This window comes from Lethenteron reissneri, chromosome 20, assembly GCF_015708825.2.
Source record: "Lethenteron reissneri isolate LAM-NWPU_2019-01 chromosome 20, ASM1570882v1, whole genome shotgun sequence".
In the NCBI taxonomy this organism is placed as follows: Eukaryota; Metazoa; Chordata; class Hyperoartia; order Petromyzontiformes; family Petromyzontidae; genus Lethenteron; species Lethenteron reissneri.
This window is the reverse complement of record NC_083798.1, coordinates 4,566,459-4,585,814: the sequence shown is the minus strand read 5'-3', so window position 1 is coordinate 4,585,814 and position 19,356 is coordinate 4,566,459. Positions and strand designations below refer to the sequence as shown.

The 19,356-nt window shown below is 40.2% G+C and overlaps 1 protein-coding gene across 6 annotated transcripts in view; it reads right to left on the bottom strand.

The window, feature by feature from the left end:
* The window catches only part of LRP1 (LDL receptor related protein 1), a 308,287-nt gene that overhangs the window by 163,431 nt on the left and 125,500 nt on the right, over positions 1-19,356 (bottom strand). For all 6 annotated transcript variants that reach the window (XM_061554630.1, XM_061554632.1, XM_061554633.1 and 3 more), the window contains 4 exons: positions 13,578-13,697; positions 12,216-12,344; positions 11,146-11,409; positions 672-834 (listed from right to left, as the gene is read on the bottom strand). In XM_061554630.1, the coding sequence (XP_061410614.1) occupies positions 672-834; positions 11,146-11,409; positions 12,216-12,344; positions 13,578-13,697 (676 nt within the window). The remainder of the gene's footprint in view (positions 1-671; positions 835-11,145; positions 11,410-12,215; positions 12,345-13,577; positions 13,698-19,356) is intronic.

Here is a 19,356-nt window from a genome sequence, read left to right as displayed (position 1 = left end):
GAAGCTGTTTAAGTTCTTTGCACAAACAAAGCAGTATCCTGGGTTATCTGTATTTGGGAAATAAAAAAAATTATTCTTCCGATCTGAACAGTGTTTCCAATAAAAATACGCACAAGTTTCTGTTTTTGTACGAACATATGCATGACATAAAAGAACAAGGCGTGATGATTTCCATTCAGTTCATAAGGGTGTTTTGCTGTATGGCCTGAAGTTATGACATCTGCATTAGCAAAACAGAATATTTGTTTCTGTGTCCGATGAAAGCAGATTTTATTGAGCAATTTGACATTGTAAAGCTGTACCAGGCACTGCGTGCGTTTGCTTATGCAGTCACAGGAATGCATTGAGTGCTTATCTCCAGCAACTTTTTGTCCCCAAAAATGTCTTGCACACGCACGCAAATAACATTTCCCAAAACATGCTCTGGCCTTTGCGACTGCATGCACAGACACTGAAAGTCTGTCTCTGAACTGTTGTCTTGTCGGGGAAAGATTCCAATCGCTTAAGTCTTGGCGCTAGGAGCAGCAGTTGGAAAAAAAGCCCTCTGCAAAAAAAACATAAATTGTGTTGTTTGTTTTGTTTGGCAAACAAATGTCTTACATTCCCCCAAACCCATGGTCCCCCTCTGCAGTAAAGCCAACGAAATGCACGTCCAGCACTAATGAGCTCACCCCATGGTAGGGTCCAGGGCGATGGCTTTCGGATTGTACAGCTCCAAGTCGAGAAGAGTAACGCAGGTGTCCCCCTGCTTGTTGCACACGAAAATCCGGTCGTCGACATCATCCATGAAGTAGAAGTTTCCTGTCAGCCAGTCAATGGCCATCTGCTCAACATCTGCCAAGAGATGTGTGGGTGGTTTCAGATGGGGAGGGTTGTGGAGGGGTTATTCATTAATTAACCAGAAAGAGAATGAACAATAGTAAATAACAATACAAAAAAATAACTTGTGTTCAGAGAAAATGTGAGAACAGACTGTTTCGCCTGCCAATTAAAGGCTATAATTGTTGCCGAGATTGGCATGAACAATACGAGCAGAAATGCAAATTTTTTTATGAAAGAGGATAAATAAATTAGAAAACAAAATCATGCCATTATCTTTTTTACACTCATTTAATACTATAATAAGAATGTGTATGTGTGTCCCGCGCATGACGTCACTCCACATGAGACCCACCCCCCTCATTAATATTCATGAGTGGGTGGATTTTTACACGAACGCAGAGAGAGGAAGGTCGAGCTGAATTTAATAAATTATTACGCAAAGTCGCTTTCAAATACGACGTTTCTTTACAGAAAGGGACAGTAAAAATTAAATCTACACAGCACAGTGCTACATCCGTGCGTGACGTCACTGCAAAAGAGCCCGCCCCCCCCTTCATTAATATTCATGCCCGCGTGGAAATTTACACTAATGCACAAGAAGGTCGTGTACTCCACATGCCGCACCCCTCCCCTCGTTAATAATCATGAGCAGGTGACGTCACTCTATATGTAGTACTCCCCCCTCACTAATAATCATGAGCAAGTGACGTCACTCCACATCGACCAGCCCCCCTCATTAATAATCATGAACAAGTTACGTCCTCCACATAGACCCCCCCCTTATTAATAATGATGAGCAGGTGACGTCACTGCACATGGAGGACCCTCCCCCCTCATTAATAATCATGAGTAGGTGACGTCACTCCACATCGAACAGCCCCGCTCATTAATAATCATAAGGTGACGTCCTTCAAATAGACCCCCCCGCCATTCATAATAATTAGCGGGTGACGTCACTCCACATGGGGGGGGGGGGGGCGAGGCGCCTCCTCCCCCCTCCTCGGCGTCAACTTACAACCCTCACTACGAAGGCAGAACCCTCACGTCACGCGGTCTCCGTAACGCTGTTGAGACATCAAAGTAAAAAGGACGTCATGATGAACAAGGGATTATAACCTTAAAATGAAATAGGTCTGTGTCACCGCGCCCTTACAAATTGCACACGAATTGATGCAATGAATATCACGTGGCGGTCTGCTTTTCGCTTGCAAGTTTCAGATTTACTGCAATACACCCGTCCTTGGACGGGCGTAAGGCTACTAGTTTATGTAGAATGTACCACAAGAAGCTAAAAACTATTTCCTTCAAATAAGATAACTCAACTACCAATTGATATCCTGTTTTAGGCTCCAAAAGGCAGAAATACACAATGTATGTGTGACCTCAAGGTTTTGGAGTACATTAAAGTACCGTTTTTACTCAGCTGTGAAACTTGGTGAAAATAACATTGGTACTGACATCAACAGTATGACATAGATACCAAACTGGCCCTCTTGTAAAGCATTCTGCATTCATTTGCCACAGCTTCTTCAAATAAGTCAGTGCAAAAAAACTAAATCTCACAAAAATGGCCCACAGTTAAATGTATATTAAAGAACCGACATAATCTGTGTGTGTGTATGTGTAGACAGTTATGAATTTAATTCAATTTGAAATACAGTACACTCAGGGGTGCCTTGTCATGCAGACGTCAGTTATGATAGCAACTGAAAGTGTCACACCATGTGGCCCTATTTGGAATGGTTGGTGTTTGGTGCTTCCTTCCTTTCAAGCACCACAATCTTGTAATATCAAAGAACAGTATGTCATAGTGGACCAAAAAAAAATGCAATGACCTAACACCACCTTACTTTGAAGCATCAACGTGACAGTCGTTTCGAATGTACAGCAAGCAATGTGTGTGACTGCTACTTATGTTTCCGTGCGGCCTATTAGTACCTATTATGACATTTTCATTATTGAATTATAGAAAGTATAACCAAAGAACGTGCTCTAAAAATGAGGCTGCTTGGTGATGGTGAAAAAGTAGCTCATTCATGAACAAAATAAAACTAAACAAAAAAATAAACATTTCCAAAAGAAGCCTGGAGTGATGCATGCTCGGAATTTCGTTGAGATACAGAAAGGGAAAACACCTGGATGAGAGAGAAAGTGTGCAGGTTAACTAAACATTTTTCAAACTGCGAAAAAACATTAAGTGGGCTTGGGCAGGATGCCGATCGAAGGATTGATGGCCCGTGGTTAAGAATAATTGTGAAGTGGCAGAAAAGGAATTTAACGTTCTCAAGGGGAGATGGAGCAACGAAATAATGTGGGGCACAAGTGCTAGGTAGATTAGGATTATCATAACTGATGATAATGATGAAAATGATCTAATTCGCGAAATGTATCAACTACCTTTCACAAATATAGATATTTGAATAGACAAAACAAATAAGCTGCAATCTAAATAAGCAATGATGTAAGTTGTTTCAGACATGAAACACGTTTGATAGCATCTGCCACACAGCTGCTAAAACATGTACAGCAGTGAAAACACATTTGAGGTGTGTAACACTTGAAGTATAAAACTAAACCACAGGAAATCACAGCTAAATTGGACGGCCAAGTGCACGTTCAAAGCTACTCAATCATTCTCTAAATTGTATCAGTGTCACTGTTTTTATGAAAATGATCAGAGATAGAATAGATTCAACAAATAAAAAAAACATGTACACAATGATAACATTCCAGAATGGGAAAAAACGCTAAAACATGAAAATATAGCAGCAACAGAATGTCTTAACAATTACATCTTGACACTGTTAATATGCATATAAAGGTGCTTTTCCCCTTGGTGTTAAACCTAGGGCTTGATAATAATTCGTGGCTTGCTTTATACGTGTCTGCATTAAAATTGTGTGGAAGAGATGAAACATTTAAAGTTAAAAGTATGTTATGGTTACATACAGAAAAAAATGCCAATATCATGTTGTGAAATGGTAACATCCATCATGCGTCAAATGCCGCGTTGAAAAAAAAAAGAACAAAAAAATGTTTCAGCGTGTATCCACAGCATCTCATTTAACAGCCACACTTGGAATCATCTCGGAAGAGCCCTACATCTTTCATTGCCATCCAGCGGACTCAACACTGGTGCAACGTCCCCTAAAATAACCCGCAGAGCAGCTGGGATTCAACATAAATTGGCCCTGGGGTAGCCACAGTCACAAAGCGTGAGATTGGATTCTGAGGCCTTAAAGGAGAATCACTGTTGGTGGAATGTGAGCGTGTTATGGTCGCCAGGAAGCAGATGTCATATCCATTGGATTATGACCCCGTTCACGTTTCATTGGCAATGACACAACAGTTTGTCTCGGTGCAACATAGCAGCCCTCTTTGTTATCGCTTAACAAGGGTCAAAACTCCAGGTCACTCAATGTGTAGCAATTTCCAAGTACATATACGCCAACGGGAGTCCTCGGTCTCAACGTCGTCGAGTGCACACGGTTGATCAGTGGCAAAAATAAATAAAGAAATAACAAGCTGCCCATTTGTCGCCGTGAGTTTAGATTCCAAAGAACACAGGATGAGATGTTATTATCCTTTGTGCAAGCACTTCCAAGAGTTCATGAACAGTGAGCCTGGTGAAATTTGGGGAGCGCATCGTCAGTAGTGAACCTTTGGGTCCTAGGGTGTTTCGGCCTTTCATACTATACACCCTCCCCAAAGGCGGCCAGCGACAGGGTGATCAATCCTACGCTTGCGTCCCATTCCCAATTAGTCATAGGAGTTGCCTTGTTGTTGGTAGCCAACATCCCATGGGACTATGCATGGCAGGGGCGTCCTCCTCCCTGAGTCAAGCATTGTTGACTGCATACCTCCTGGCCCTCTCACTTTGGGGCCCAGCTGGGGTCTTTCCTCTTCATCCAGAGCCACTGACTGCTGCCTTCTGCCGCCTCCGATACAGCTTTGATTGCCGAACGCTGGCTCTGGCCCTTAATTCCCAGGTCTCTAAGCAGTCTGGTTGTAGATGTTGCCACAAAACCTCTGCAGCCCACCTCCACTGGTCGGACTTCTGTGTTCCAGCCATGATGCCGTGCTTCGGCAGCTAGATCGGCATAGCGCAGATGTTTTCGCTCATAAGCCTCATCTACTGAGTCCTCCCAGGGTACTGTGAGCTCAATGATGAAGACCTTCTTGAGTGAACGGGACCAGAGCACCATGTCAGGTCTTAGGGTGGTGGTTGCGATCTCCGGAGGAAACACAAGTTGCCGGCCAATGTCAGCTAGCATTTTCCAGTCGCGGGCCAAGCGCAGCTGGTCTCGCTCTATTGGTGTAGAGCCGCTCTTCGGTGGTTTAGGAATGCAGAGCGGTAAGCGATCGTTCGCATGGCTTCACAAAATGTCTCGCATTTGGGACATTCGCCTTGTTATCTCTCTTGGATGGTTGGCGGAAAAAAAAACGAAATACTGTAAATTCATATTTCAATGATACTTTGAGCCAAAGATTGTGTGGTTCCATGCTCACAGTAAAACATGTATTACAGAAGCCATATTTGCCAGGTGTTGAAATGACATCACATTACTGAAATTGTCTGTATATAGTTAAATAGCCCCTGGGTATACCCAATGTGAATAATTAATTAGATTATTGGTAGAAGTCTCATTAAATTTTAAGACGATCCACACATCACACTTAAGGGTTTGTGGTTTGGCTGAGCCTTTGTGGATATTTGCATTAGTCAGAAAAATCTTGTTACGTAAGCTCTTCAAATATGAGCAAATTAATACAGTTTTAAAACATCTGCAGTCCAAACTTAGCATGCATACATGCTGAATAAATGACATTGCAAAGTTATCAACATCTAAGAATTGTCAATGGAAATGTTTTTGTTATGGTTTTTCCAACTCCTCATTTGTTTAAACATGTAATAAGAACTAGTTTGCAAGCATGACGATGGTTATTCGATATAAATAGTAACTTACATGTTTGTGTGATGAAATTGAGGCTTTAGAAGTATTATGTATTTTTTATACCTTTTTATATTTTCATGAACAAATAAGAAACAACAATAAAAAATAATAAATGCACTAAGTGCTAATAGCTTGCACTATAAACTGCGGTAAGTTATGTCATATTTAAACATGAGCTTAGGAAAACTCTAACGCAAGGCCTGACATCACCGCATATCAAAATCACTTTCCAAACCACATTCATATACCAATTGCCACATGTACCCTAATTGTGTGGTCGCGTTACAACACAAATAATAAAACGTGTTAATGTAGAAATTGGACTGCAGGCACATTCAAACCAAGAGGCTTAAAAGTACGATACTTAATTCGAAAAAATATACAAACTTCCAGGATATGTGTTATACTAGTCAGTCAGTGAAACAGTTTCCTTCAATTGTGAATGAAAAATGAAAACATGCTTTGCCCTCTTTGGCGTGTAAGGAAATTAAAAATGTTATTAACTATAACATGAAAAAAATTCACAGCTCTTTGCCAATCCACTGCTGGATGAAGGCCTTCCCATGCCACGTCGTTCTTGGCGACAGTTGGACCGTGCCTCACCACACTGGTCAACGTGCGGGTTGGTCAAGAGGGAGGTTGGGAGATGAGTCCAGATGAGGTTTTTTTTTAATGCAATGTCAATTTTCTCATTCAGACGCTGTCTCCCCAACAGACCTGGTCTTCACCTGAGGACGGCTGCTTGCGTTGTGGCCGAAACGTCGTGAGAATTATTTTATTATGTTTTATTTTTATTATTTTATTATTTCCATTCTACATGACTTTACCGAAAGAACCAAGAAGACAATGTCAATTTGTTTATATTCAGATGTTATTTCAGCCGAGGCCCACCGAGCTATACAGCTCTTTTAGAAGGACGACCAGCTCCAGACCATCCAAAGCCAGTGGACTGCCCACTGCTTCCCCTTCGAATATGGTTTATAACAATAGGGTTTGCCCTTTCTGGCAATAAAACAGGTGTCAAGATGTTGAAACACCAAATAGAATCCTTTCGAACATCTTAATACCTGCTTTATTGCCAGAAAAGGATAAAACCTATTCTTATTTTCATACTTTGATACTGGAAAAAAGATCCCATGATATATATTTTTTATTGACAAGTTGTATATATGGCCAATTTCATTTGTGGGGGGGGAGGGGGGGTCAGTTTGTATTCCACGAGTTTCTTCTTTTATGCCTACCTGGTTATTGTGAAGGTATGAATTTTTCATAAACTAAAGAAATGTGTTCATTACAGCAGAGCATAGCTTTAAAACAAATCTTTATTGCTTGATTGTGCTGCTCTTTAACACACTCGTACTATATTAGAAAAATGTATCCTGGCTGGATGACCTAGGTGAATTCCCGTCTGGCTGGGTGTCGCATTCCCACAGTGTCCAACCAGATTTGTGCATAGCTCCTGCTCCATAGTGTCCCACACACGAATGTGTGGGACACTCTATCATGCTACCATATCATCACGCTCTCGCTATCATACCCATGCCGCCACACCATATAAGAACAAAGGAGGGAGATGGAGGCGAAGGAGAGTGAAAGGGCATGGAAGGGAGAGGAAAGAGAAAGGGCAATGGGGAAAGGGGGCACACGAGGCAATGTGACAAGTAGTGGGATGAGAGGATTAGGGAAAGGGAGATGTGGGATTAAGTGATAGGTGAGAGAGAGAGAAACAGGCAGGGAGAGAAGAAAAGTGGATGATATACAGTAGAGGAAGCAGGGAGGACAGAGGGATTGAGACACAGATAGAAACAGAATTAAAGCGAAAAATCGAGAAAAAATGGGATATACAGTTCAGAAGAGATAAGATAAAAGTGGAGAGAGTCAGGGCTCTATATAATAATACAAGTTTTGCTGGCTGGCTGGCTGGGACGGATAGACAAAGGATGCATCAAAAAGACGTAAATATACGCACAATAAATGTGGCATTTTCACCCTGTTTTTCAAATAGCTTACAAGCATAGAACTTTTTTTTCCTGAATGTTCAGTTGCAGTCGGTCAGAAAATGTGTTAATTTTTTGTCCATGGGGGAAAAAAATACCATAAAAAATAACAATTCTAAGGATTTACATAATTTACAACACTAAATAATGGTCTGATATTATGTTTTGAGTTTATTCATGAGATACATTCCTTTCCAATAGAACATGACAGCAAGACTCTTTGTGCTTCGTGGCAATGTGGCATCTCATGCGAGCTCGTTCAGAGTTCTGTAATTAAGGTTGTGAGAACACTCTTTCATGCATGAAATGTGTTTATTAAAAAACAAATTCTCTCATGCAATGTGCTCTCCACGGAAAAGTATAAATATCACTCCTCATTTGTATTGCAGGTGAACGAGTTGCACTTCGTTTAGTTTTAATTGCATTTGCTGTTACTCTAGTCTCAACCCAAAAAGTGTCAGTTAATTTTGTCTAAGCATTGCATTAAATGCCTTGCATATTACTCCGCAAAAAGAAGATAACTCTAAATAAACATTATGCAAATGTGTATAACATGCTTATTCACCTTACTCTGAACACAGAAGTCATGCGTAATACATTGTTTTTCCCCTAATGAAAGTGTGGGGGGGGGGGGGGAGACAGCTAAGGTTTGGCTGCCTTTCTGTTTACATGTTTCGTATAACTTGTCAAGGAATAAAACATTTACTTGTTTATTACAAAATGCCCATTGAGCCAAAACAGTAAAAGAACAATTCTGCACGCATTCTGTTAGAAAAAAATCCGTATAATAATTCCCAGTTTGATAGTGTGGAATGAACACCGGTGATAGGGACATGCAACGCCGGTTCTTGTAAAATTGCAGCGTGTTCTTAATTAAATTTCAGAAAGAGCGAAGCACTGTTGGCTTCTGGTGAACGGGATTCTCGACTCTTAGTTTGGTTCCCACACCAACCCTCCCCTCATTGTCTCCACGTTCTGCAAGCGATTGTGCCGTAAAGTAATTGAACATCCGTTTTTTTTGTTTTTGCAGAAAGTTTGCGCATGATCAATCAAACCAAGTTAATGACCGTCAATATTTTACTTGACCCCCCCCTTCAGGTAAAGCCACTGGAAAAGCTCAGGAAAAATATTTCCCGAGTTCAAGGGTATGCAGCCAGCTGTCCGACTTGATTAATACACCAACATTAATGGAACTGCTCATTTGACCATCTGGACCTCCTTCCCCTTGCCTTGTTTGACCAATAGTTTAAATAGATTCCAAAAAAGATTAGCACGTAGGAATAATACGAATAAAATAGCAAGTATTATATTTCAGTTAACAAGTCTGTGTTTTATTTTTACGTAGGCCGTACAAAGGGGTGCATAACCCGCTTATTCTTGAAAACTAAGTTAGGAGTTATTCAGACAGTGTGCAAATTGCAAATGATGTGAGAAAAAAATATTGCATCTTGCACGACTGCCAAGATGAATCTGAATTCAATTTCGTTGCTGACATTTGCAAGACGAAGACATTGCCTTACATGCACCTAATCTTTGTGGTGGGGTTGAAACCCTGGCTCTATTTCCGTGAGCCAATTAGATGGCTCGTTTGTAACTGAAAAGGAGGTGGCATTTTCAGCCACCATGTATAAATCCAATATCAGTAAAGCTTTGCATGCCATCCCCCGGTCCTATTTTTTTCTGGGAGCACATGACAGATCAAAGGCCAATACAAATGCCGCCAGGTTCATTACTGTCACATGTGCTGCTCCAACTGTGCGAACCCTGTCGCTGTTGCAAATGCAGCACGGGTGCTCACTGCTCATGCACTCGTTGTTCTCTGAAGCCAGCAAGATGGATTGTACAGCTTGGACATCAATTTATTGTTGCTACTTAATTAATATTTATACGAAAGAGAGAGAGACTAACAAGCTTAAAAAGGGCTTCTCCTGGACACACAATAAAAACAGGCCTTCACTGAATGTGCAGGCATTCAAGTGGCACAGCACCCATGCCAAGCCATACAGACGTTTGAAGCTAATATCCAATGTCTTCATATCTGGACTGCGAGCTTCAAAGTTTTATGCATGTAACTCTCGCTTCACAATATTCTTTCAATATGAATTGTATGGCAAATTGGGGTAGAATAAAAATAATGTCATATTCATATACAAGGCTGCCATAATGTAAGATGAATGGCATACATTATCTTGTGGAAACAAGGTGAAATGAATGGGCACTAAAATATCCTTATTGTCACCCCAGGTCAAAGATTCTGTGAAATACTGCACTCCCAAGCAGTCGAGTTCACAAACCATTGCAGCCATTACATTCCGTGTCAAGATTTCTTTACGCAAATTCTCCTGCCACGGTTTGATTATCTTCCTGAAATATCAATGTAAAAGCCATTAGTATTAAATATATATTTACAAGATATAAATAATTCAATACTGTTAAGACAGCTGACATTAATGCTGATGGAACAAACGCATATTTAACCATTTAGGTTTTGAAAACATTTATAATGGATAAATAAGAGTATTAAAATTTTAACCAATAAATAGTGTCATATGGCTTTCCATTTAACTAGTTTTGTAAGTTATTGTTCAGTAATCAAATCCATATTGAAAATAATAGTAGTTCAATAATAATTACTAGACAGTATTCACAAAAAAGTGAATGTTATGTAGATGGAATTACAACTTAAAAATCAAATACACTTTGCATGAACAAACAACGATCTATCATAATATACCACTTAAAACATGGAAATTGTTTTCCAGCCTTTGAAATCAGCGTGAAGCCTTTTTAAGTAATAATTCAAATACACGCATAGAAAAATTTGTATGATTTCAGTATGCAATTTACATAAGATGTCGACGTAAAAATATACAGCTGACAAATGAATTGTCATTAATTGTCTTTGATATGTTGCAGCTTCGTGTATGAACATTAATTAGTGTCTTATTGCATGCCATGTGTACATGTCCATCCCTTTTGTCAATCTGCTGCTGGATAAAGCCTCCAAGCCAACATAATCCCTCAGACTCGTAATGCAACAATGTTATGTAATTCCTGCACACAAGTCAACAACATCGCTCAATCTCCATGTTGGACGTCATCTTGCTCGTGTTATGCATACATGTAATCACTGCACGTGATTGTCACGTGACATTCGCATGCAATTATTCAGAAAAAGTCATCATCAGCAACGTGAGAAAAAAAGTGCACCCAATGCAAGAAACAAATAAACAATAAACACCATGCCACACATTAATAATAAATGCACACACTCGGTTATGACTATGTTTGGCAAAAACACTTCCACATTTTCGGATGGAACTTGAAAACACGAACACACACACATGGTTGTGCTTGCGAAACGAACTCACGGTGAACGTTGAGAGAAATGTTGATGACACGCTCGCCGGAGAAGCCTTTCAAGCCTGCCATGCGTGCGCAGTGAAGCCTGCTCTCCGTGGGGCTGTCGCCCACGTTGACCCAGCACACCATCTCCTCGCTGTAGCTGAAGTCCATGGCGCTCGCCTGCCGCGTCGCCACGGGTGTTAGGCCCGGCACGATGCTGCCGTTCAGGTACGTTGCCACAATATTCTGGGAGTTGGCGATGAGCAGAGCCGCTGGCCGGTCGACCGGGTCTGCAAAAGGCGACGACAGCGATTTAAATAATAATAATCGAATGGTCAGAAAGATTGACATCTTGACAAAAAGGCCCAAACATATTGCCTTGGCGAGTCGGACCCACCGTTGATAAGAGACATCACACGAGAAACATTTTCGCCAAAATCAGACAAAGAGGAAGGTTATGATGAGGTGTGAACCGATTCCATCTTTCCTGGGCTCAAGCAAGCATCTCTATTTAAAATCCTCAATCCAGTAAAATGTACAAAAAAACGATCCACATTCCTATGGGGGAACCAATGTCGGGTTTACTTTCAAGAAGAAAAACAAGGGTAAGAAAACCATTTACAATTATAGCTCTGAATTTTAATGATGAGATTCTGAGCAAACGTTGATGTCATCCATCTGCAGCACAAGTGCCTTATCTGAAGGTTATAATTGAACTGTAGTTTATTAAGTAAAAGGCAATTGCTTGCTCAGGCCACTGCTAGTGCAAAGGCCTCTACTAGAGGGAGCTCTGGAGAGCTCTCCTTCACGTATAATTCGCCCGATTCTTCACGCAAGCGGTGGCAGTACCCACACTTTACACCACAACATGCGAAGCTTAACGTTGCCTGGTGGACAGACGCCAGGGGATGAGGACCAAAGACACTTTTGCCCACCGTTTCAACTGCCACACCGGCAGTGTGCTGACCGTGATACTACAACGGCATCCAAAATATATGTACAAGGGTACAAAAAAAATACATTAAATATGACATGCATTAACGAAACAAGTTGAGAGACAAATCAGATGGTGTTTGCAATCAGCATAGGTTCCCACCATTCTTGGCCTTGCAGGACTTGCTGTCGGGCTGCAGGAGGTACCCCTCAACGCAGCTGCACGAGTAAGAGCCGTCGGTGTTTAGGCAATTCTGGCTGCACGTGCCATACACGGCACACTCGTCAAAGTCTGCGGAGTTTGGAGGGGCGGGGGGGGGGTTATAGGGTGAGACACAGCGTGCGTTTGCCTTTTATCAGTACATGGGGGAGGAAGGCAGTGTCATTAAACACACTTGTAGGTAGTAAAACAGGGCCCATCAGTGTTATATATTATGATTTAAAAGAGGAAAAAAAACGCCCATCCAACCATCCGTAAAATCTAAGCAATGGAAAAGTGTGTTCTTCCTCAACCGCTCCTGATTTATTTCATCTCCCTTTATGATGTGACTGATCATGATATTTTTTCTCAACGCAAATAAAAAATGTATAGCAACAGTGTCACATCCGGCCACAAATGCAGTTGACCTGTGTAGACCAGTTGAGCATAAATTGTATATTTGGCAGTAAAATAATTACATTTCGTTTTTCAGTAGAGATACAATTTGCCTACAATTACTATGTAACATGTGAACAAGTAGTGATTAGAGTACAGACTCTATATGAATCACTAACATTGGTGTGTTTGTGCTATTGGAGAAATGTGAAATACAAATGAGCTTCCAGTTGGTTGGGATTATTTTCTTAAAATGTATAAATAAGTTTATTCCTGGTGAAATAAAATGTGGATTTTTTTCCCAATGTGCAACTCACTGTACTAACATATTATATACAGTACACACTCTGGATAGTGTCAACATTTGGTTGTTTATAAAGCTATATTTGGGTATTTTTCAAATTTTACTTTGCAATTGTATTTTAATAAGACATTCATAAAAAGTTGTTATTGGAAAAACATTTAAAGCTCACTTGCTGACCATGTGATTGCAATGGTATTTATGACACTGAGTGAATCCCATGTAAAAAATATACAGCTACAGGCAACCACAACATGTCTAAGATGATAAGGCCTTAGCAATCATCATTATGCTCACATTTACAAATAATACATTCTAAAAACACTGACAGCTCTGCACTTTTGTTGACACTAAACGGTATACTTTTTTGTGATCTAAAATAGTGAAAGACGTAAAATTCATCAATCATAGCCCGTTGTTTTTTTTTAAAACAGAGCCACCAAAGACTGACATTCACATCCATCAAAATCAAGAGGAAATACAAAAGCACTTTACAGAAGAAAAAGTTTTTTTAAATGCGCTATTTTTTTGACAAAAACTTGGCAGGTTTGATCAGTATACATACATCCAAAAGATTCGTGAAGCTCAATTAATAATAATAATAATGTCGAGCTGTCGCTGCAAGGTACCTTTGCAGCCTTTCTCATCCGGGGTAACCTCGTGACCGACGGTGCAGTAACAAGCGGGGCCTTCCCTCGTCACCGCACACTTGTGACGACACAGTGTCACTGTGCAGTTTTCTGCAAACTCTGACGCAAGAAAAATAACACCACACAACAAGATGTAAGTTAGTGCAATGTACAGGACTACATTGGCAGTGGTATCAAATATTAAGGCGCAGCCCTGAATTTTATTGCTCGTGCCACTGCTGGTGGGACGGCTTCCACTGCGGGCAGAAGGGCCAACACAAAAGAGGCCCTCAAAGAGAGTATTTGGCGTACCATTTCATGCTGGCGAAAAAAAATGCTTGGAAGAGATGGGGCTGTGGTGAGTTGTTGATCTAAACCCTGTTGCCCAATGACTGCACACAACTCAAGTTTACATTAAAACAAATATACGCATTCTTTTTAGTGCCACAGTAGTAGTTTCACCATCTGATCCAACAGTAAGTTTAAGCTTGGCAACATGAAATATTTTTTTTTACCTTTTCTTAGTCAAAGGTAAAGGGGCAGCTCTGCAATGTCTTGCTCACTCCAATGAAAGCAGAAGAGCATCCACTAGAGGGAAGCGCTAGAAGAGCCCCTCTTTCGGGAATTTGACCTCTTCCACACTGGCCAGAGTTCTTTGGAGAGGTGGGAGTCCCCACCACACGTTATCCCACCACACGTGACCTTCCGATCGACGACCTGTGGTGCAATGATTTATAACTTCTGGGTGGACAGAGGAAGGGGGTTTTGGAAATGTGCCCATTGTTGGAGCTGTTGTACCGAACGAGAGGCCTCAGGATGAAATTCCAGCATGCTAACCATTTCACGATGGGCAGCATCGAGTGGTATAAAAGAAAATACTACAGTCAACCTCACGATCATTAACACTGCCTGATGAAAACACATGTATTAAACTAACATCTTTGGCTGTATTAAACATATGCAAGTGTCTGAAATGTTAGCCTCATATGTTCGGTAATAACGAAATGTGCACGATGACAGATATTAGGTAAGCAAATATAATGATAGTTGATTGACGAATACATATTCATAATATTACAGCCTTTGGTGCCAAATTCTGGAGGAGGAATATTACTAGTAGGAGTAGAACACTTCACACTATCACTCCACTTACAAAAATACAAGTTAAATATTTAGCAAGAACTGACAAAGGAGTTGGTGAAAAAGAATAACATTGATAAGCTTTCCCAGACAAACTCAAATTGAATAATTATCAGATATGAATTACAAACCTTCATTTGGTAATTAGACAAAATAGTTTTGTAATGATGTTGTGTTGTATGGAAATGCAGGAGAACAGGAAATGTTTATGTGTTTCGGCCTTTAACTACACACACTAAATGTGCACCAACGCCATGAACTCACAAGAATAACTTAAGATGACACTGCACATAAATCAGTTGAAGATAGTCTTTGGACGGAATTAACTGGATACATTTTTGCTTACAACTTTAATTCCTCGCATTCTTGTATTTTAGCATATGCCCTTGCATTAGTAGACTTAATTTTCCACGCAAATTTCCCATCTGCAAGATGTTGACATTCATATCCCTTGCGTGCCATTATTTGAATGCTTCATATTTATTTATTTTTACTGCATAAATGTAAACGGCCTTAAATTCCAACTTTATGACCATATCCCCCCAATCCTTGATGTGGCCAATGTGGGGAGTTCAAATTCTTTGGGGGAAACTGCGTTGCTGAAATTGTGCTGCCACTGCACGCTTGCATCGAGCAGCCTTTAAAAACGCCCACGGGCTGCAGCATGCTCACCGATTGCACAACGGTGGCATGGCACGCTTTGAACTAGCCCACGCCAGGTCTTCTGGACAAGCCACTATGAAATCCAACCGTGACATTTCATAGAAGACCACCAGAATGCGAAAAGCAACAAAGTTGGGGGTCTTTTGTTTGCTGCCTTCCCCGTAGCTTGCCTGCCGCTATAATCCAAGGAAAGCATGGGACACTGCCAGATTTCTGTGCATACTAGAACGTGCCGCCCGCCTGCATCCGGCCTAAATTCATTCCACATGTAGCCAGTCGTAAGGCGAGCCTGGCTGGTCATGGCAGAGGGGCAAAAACTCCGTCTTTTGCAATGCAAAGCCATCCACCATTTCCCATCTATCACGTCCATCTTCTCTTTGTTTTTAATCCAGCCTGTGAGTCATTTCCCAACTTCTGCATTACTCACTGAGCATCAAAGTGTTGTTGATCAATTCTCAAGATGTTTAAAATATATAATAAAACAATTAAGGGGGCAGGGGAGAACGGGAAGAGTTATGCAAGCTGTTTTTTTATGAGATAAACTAAAGCTTCAGCATTTAAATGTTTGATTTACTGGCATTGGAACACATTACCATCTTGTAGAGTTTTCGGGAAATTGAATAACCAAGCGAGTAAATATTTAGGTTAACACTTAAAAGTATCTTTCTGTGTATCTGTGGTACAGTATACTGTGAATGACATGCGTGCAACTGCTTCTGGTAACTTTGACTAACCCTGTAATAGGAGTTACTTTCTTTATATTACATAGACCACAGCACCCCAACATTAAAGGCTTTAGACTTGAATAGCAGTTTGCACCTGTGTTAGCGGGTAGCAAAATTCTCATAAGGGCACATAAGCCTTCTCACTGGCAGTACTCGCAAGTCACTTGTTTACCGGGGTATGATCATATTTTCTGCCAAATGTAACCAAACAGCATAGCTTTATTTGCATTTACATGTTTTATTGCACGGTACAAAAGTCATTGTAATGTAGACTTAAAGCTTTCATGACTGCAGGAATTCATTTTCTTTGGGTCTTTCGCTAAAGTCACATAGATAGGCTCAAAGAAAATAACAACCGCTTGTGTTGCGATCGCAACGTTGTAGTTTTTGTTATTTTTTTACCCATCTACGCGACTTTACCGAAAGACCCAAAGAACATTGTAATGTACTTAATCAAACTGTTGTTTCCAGGGTGTAGTTGACTATAAAATACTCGATGGGATGCTCGTGGAATGCTGTGTCATACGCAGATAAGTATACCAGTAACATTTTCTAGGGATATGTTTTTGTAATGAACCTGTTCGAAAACAGATGGAAATTGAAAGACGTTGAAAGTGTTTCAGCAATATCACTTTGGTTGGAGCTGCTGCCAATCTCCAAATACTCTGTAATTGTGGCACAAAGGATATTGTCATGATTCTTATGATCTTTTTCAATAGAACAATACACATTGAATGCACAGTATTTGAAGAAAGGCTCCATTGTAACTTCTTGGAACATATCAAGTACTTAAGAGATCAAACGACGAGGCCATTTTGATACTTCAAAAAGGGATGTATTAGAATGACCTTCAAAAAGATGTATGTGTGATTACATATGGCTCTATTTTTACCTCAAGGATTTGTACCATTATTATTACCATTACAAAAGTAATGCTAGTCACCTATTGCACATAGACAAGTTTTAGGATAGTCATGAATATAATATGGTTGGGGAAGATTATGGCGTGTGCATATATCTAAATAATGACTTCTGGTTGTTAAATTAAAATGTTGATAGGGATTAGACGTGACTGCATTGCAAATATGCAAATGCTATTATACATTTTTTATTTTACTTAAAATTATATACGGGCGAGTTAGTGGCAATGAGATGATACGGACATGGCGCGGAAATAGGTTTCTGTTACATATCCCAATAACCGAGTGTTAAAGAACATCTAGAAACTATTAAAGCACAAACAGCTTATGTTAGATGTTGTGATCATCACGCTCCGTGTACCATGCTGTAAACTGTGGGATGGACCATTCACATATTGTCTACACTGTACAGAAAATATGGGGGAAAAACACAAATGACGATATATATTTCTACACTAACAGGGACAAATTGTGCTCTTTTAGCTGGGTACAAATGTAACTAATACTTAGAAAAATAAATGTTACACCCAGTCGTACACTTTTAGCGTCATCCAAAAAGTGATTTGTATCAACATTGGGCAAGTTTAAATTGAATTATCTGAATACACTTTAACATATTTTCTCTCTGTGCCCATTTGCTGACCCTTGTACTGCAGTTACTTTCAATTCTACTGTATGGCATGCTGGTCCCCACAATCAAATGACTGTGTTAATGAACTAAAAAAAAATTGCATTTTATAACTAAATATAAACATTCGTGGAAAGTTTTGTCTTTACATCCGCCTAAAATAAATTTAAATAAAAACTAATTTGTACACACATGTTAATCGAGCTCGTTTGTACGTATTTTTCCAGAGTGGCTTGTTGGCTTGTTGTAGGACCATTCATGCCATTGAGCTATGCTCGTCGTCGTGTCACGTATGGGGAGTTGGCCACAGAAGCGGGTGAGCTCAGCCCAAAAAAATATAACATGACAGTTGTCTTCTGTTCTTCGCATTCTGGCAATAAATTCCAAAGATCAGCCAAATCAAGATATATATATATTTTTCTAGAGAATGTATAAAAACTAAACTAAATATCTAAAAGTATGTCAAAATAAGTCGACCTTTCTACATTAAAGAAAGCATAGTCATAATAATTTCATGGAATTATTAGGAAAGCTGTGCTTTCCTAAGTATAGGCTGATGAGCATCAATATAGTTCTTACATTTAACCAGCTGTAGCTTAATCATGTCAATAAAAAATCGTGTTATTATTTACAAACTAGGTACAATATTCTCGAGTGTGTAGCCTTCATATGAATTGACGTCATTTGATGTGCCTTATTACAGGCCCCAGGAATAAACAAAGACAGTGCTTTGTGTAAAAAAATAAAATCTAGGAGCTTTTAAGAACAAGCATATCCCAGTTGCCTTAATGTGTTCAATACCCTGAAGGCAAAATAATATTTGTCCTTCTGTGGAAGCTTTATTTATATTAAAGCACTGTATTTTCAGTAGCTGCAATGACAGTTCACACAAGGGCAACGATCAATTTGCAGCAGAGAAGGGATCGCAATATTCACACGGCCGGAACAATTTGCTCTGCGAAAGAGTGCCACTGCGAACTGATAAAACTAGCAACGTGATTGTAAATCTTGCAAAAAACTGAAAATTAGTTATCAGCTCGAAATAACGCATTATGGGCTTTATTAAACGAGTTCTTGCCTTTACAGTACGTGTTTTTTACGTAGTTTTAAATTGTTATATCGGTGACAAAGCATGCCACGATGAATCCGCTCAGAAATCTCAGACAGCGGTGTGCCATGTGTCAGGAAAAAGCCACAAGAGATTATTCACAGCGCCTCACCATACAACTACTTCAAAGTCACACATATATATTTTTTACGCAGTAGAGGTCCTACTTTCACACATTCTGCTATAAGGTTACAACTGCTGAACTTGCACCCAAATCAGTTAAATTGCATCATTGGGACAAGAAACAGATTAGTTCAGTCCTGAAACATGTAAAGGTGGCGAATGAAGTTACAACTACTGCAGCTATTGCAAGAAATAATTTGCTTACGTATTGGTGGGAAGTATTCCTCTGATAGTCTAAGTGCTTCACTTATTTTGTGAGGCGTTACGCTCGTAAGCTGCTGCTGCTGCATTCTTGAGCAGAGTGTGATCGCATGAAGGGATCGGGAAAACGAGCAGTTGGGTGAAGCAGGGGGTGTAGGGATGGGAGTGGGAGGTTGAGGTGGCATGCAATGAGAATGAGAAAATGAAAAAAGAGTACAGGGAATTCAACAAAGTAGTGTATATAATTTGACAGCTGGGCCGGCTATAGGCA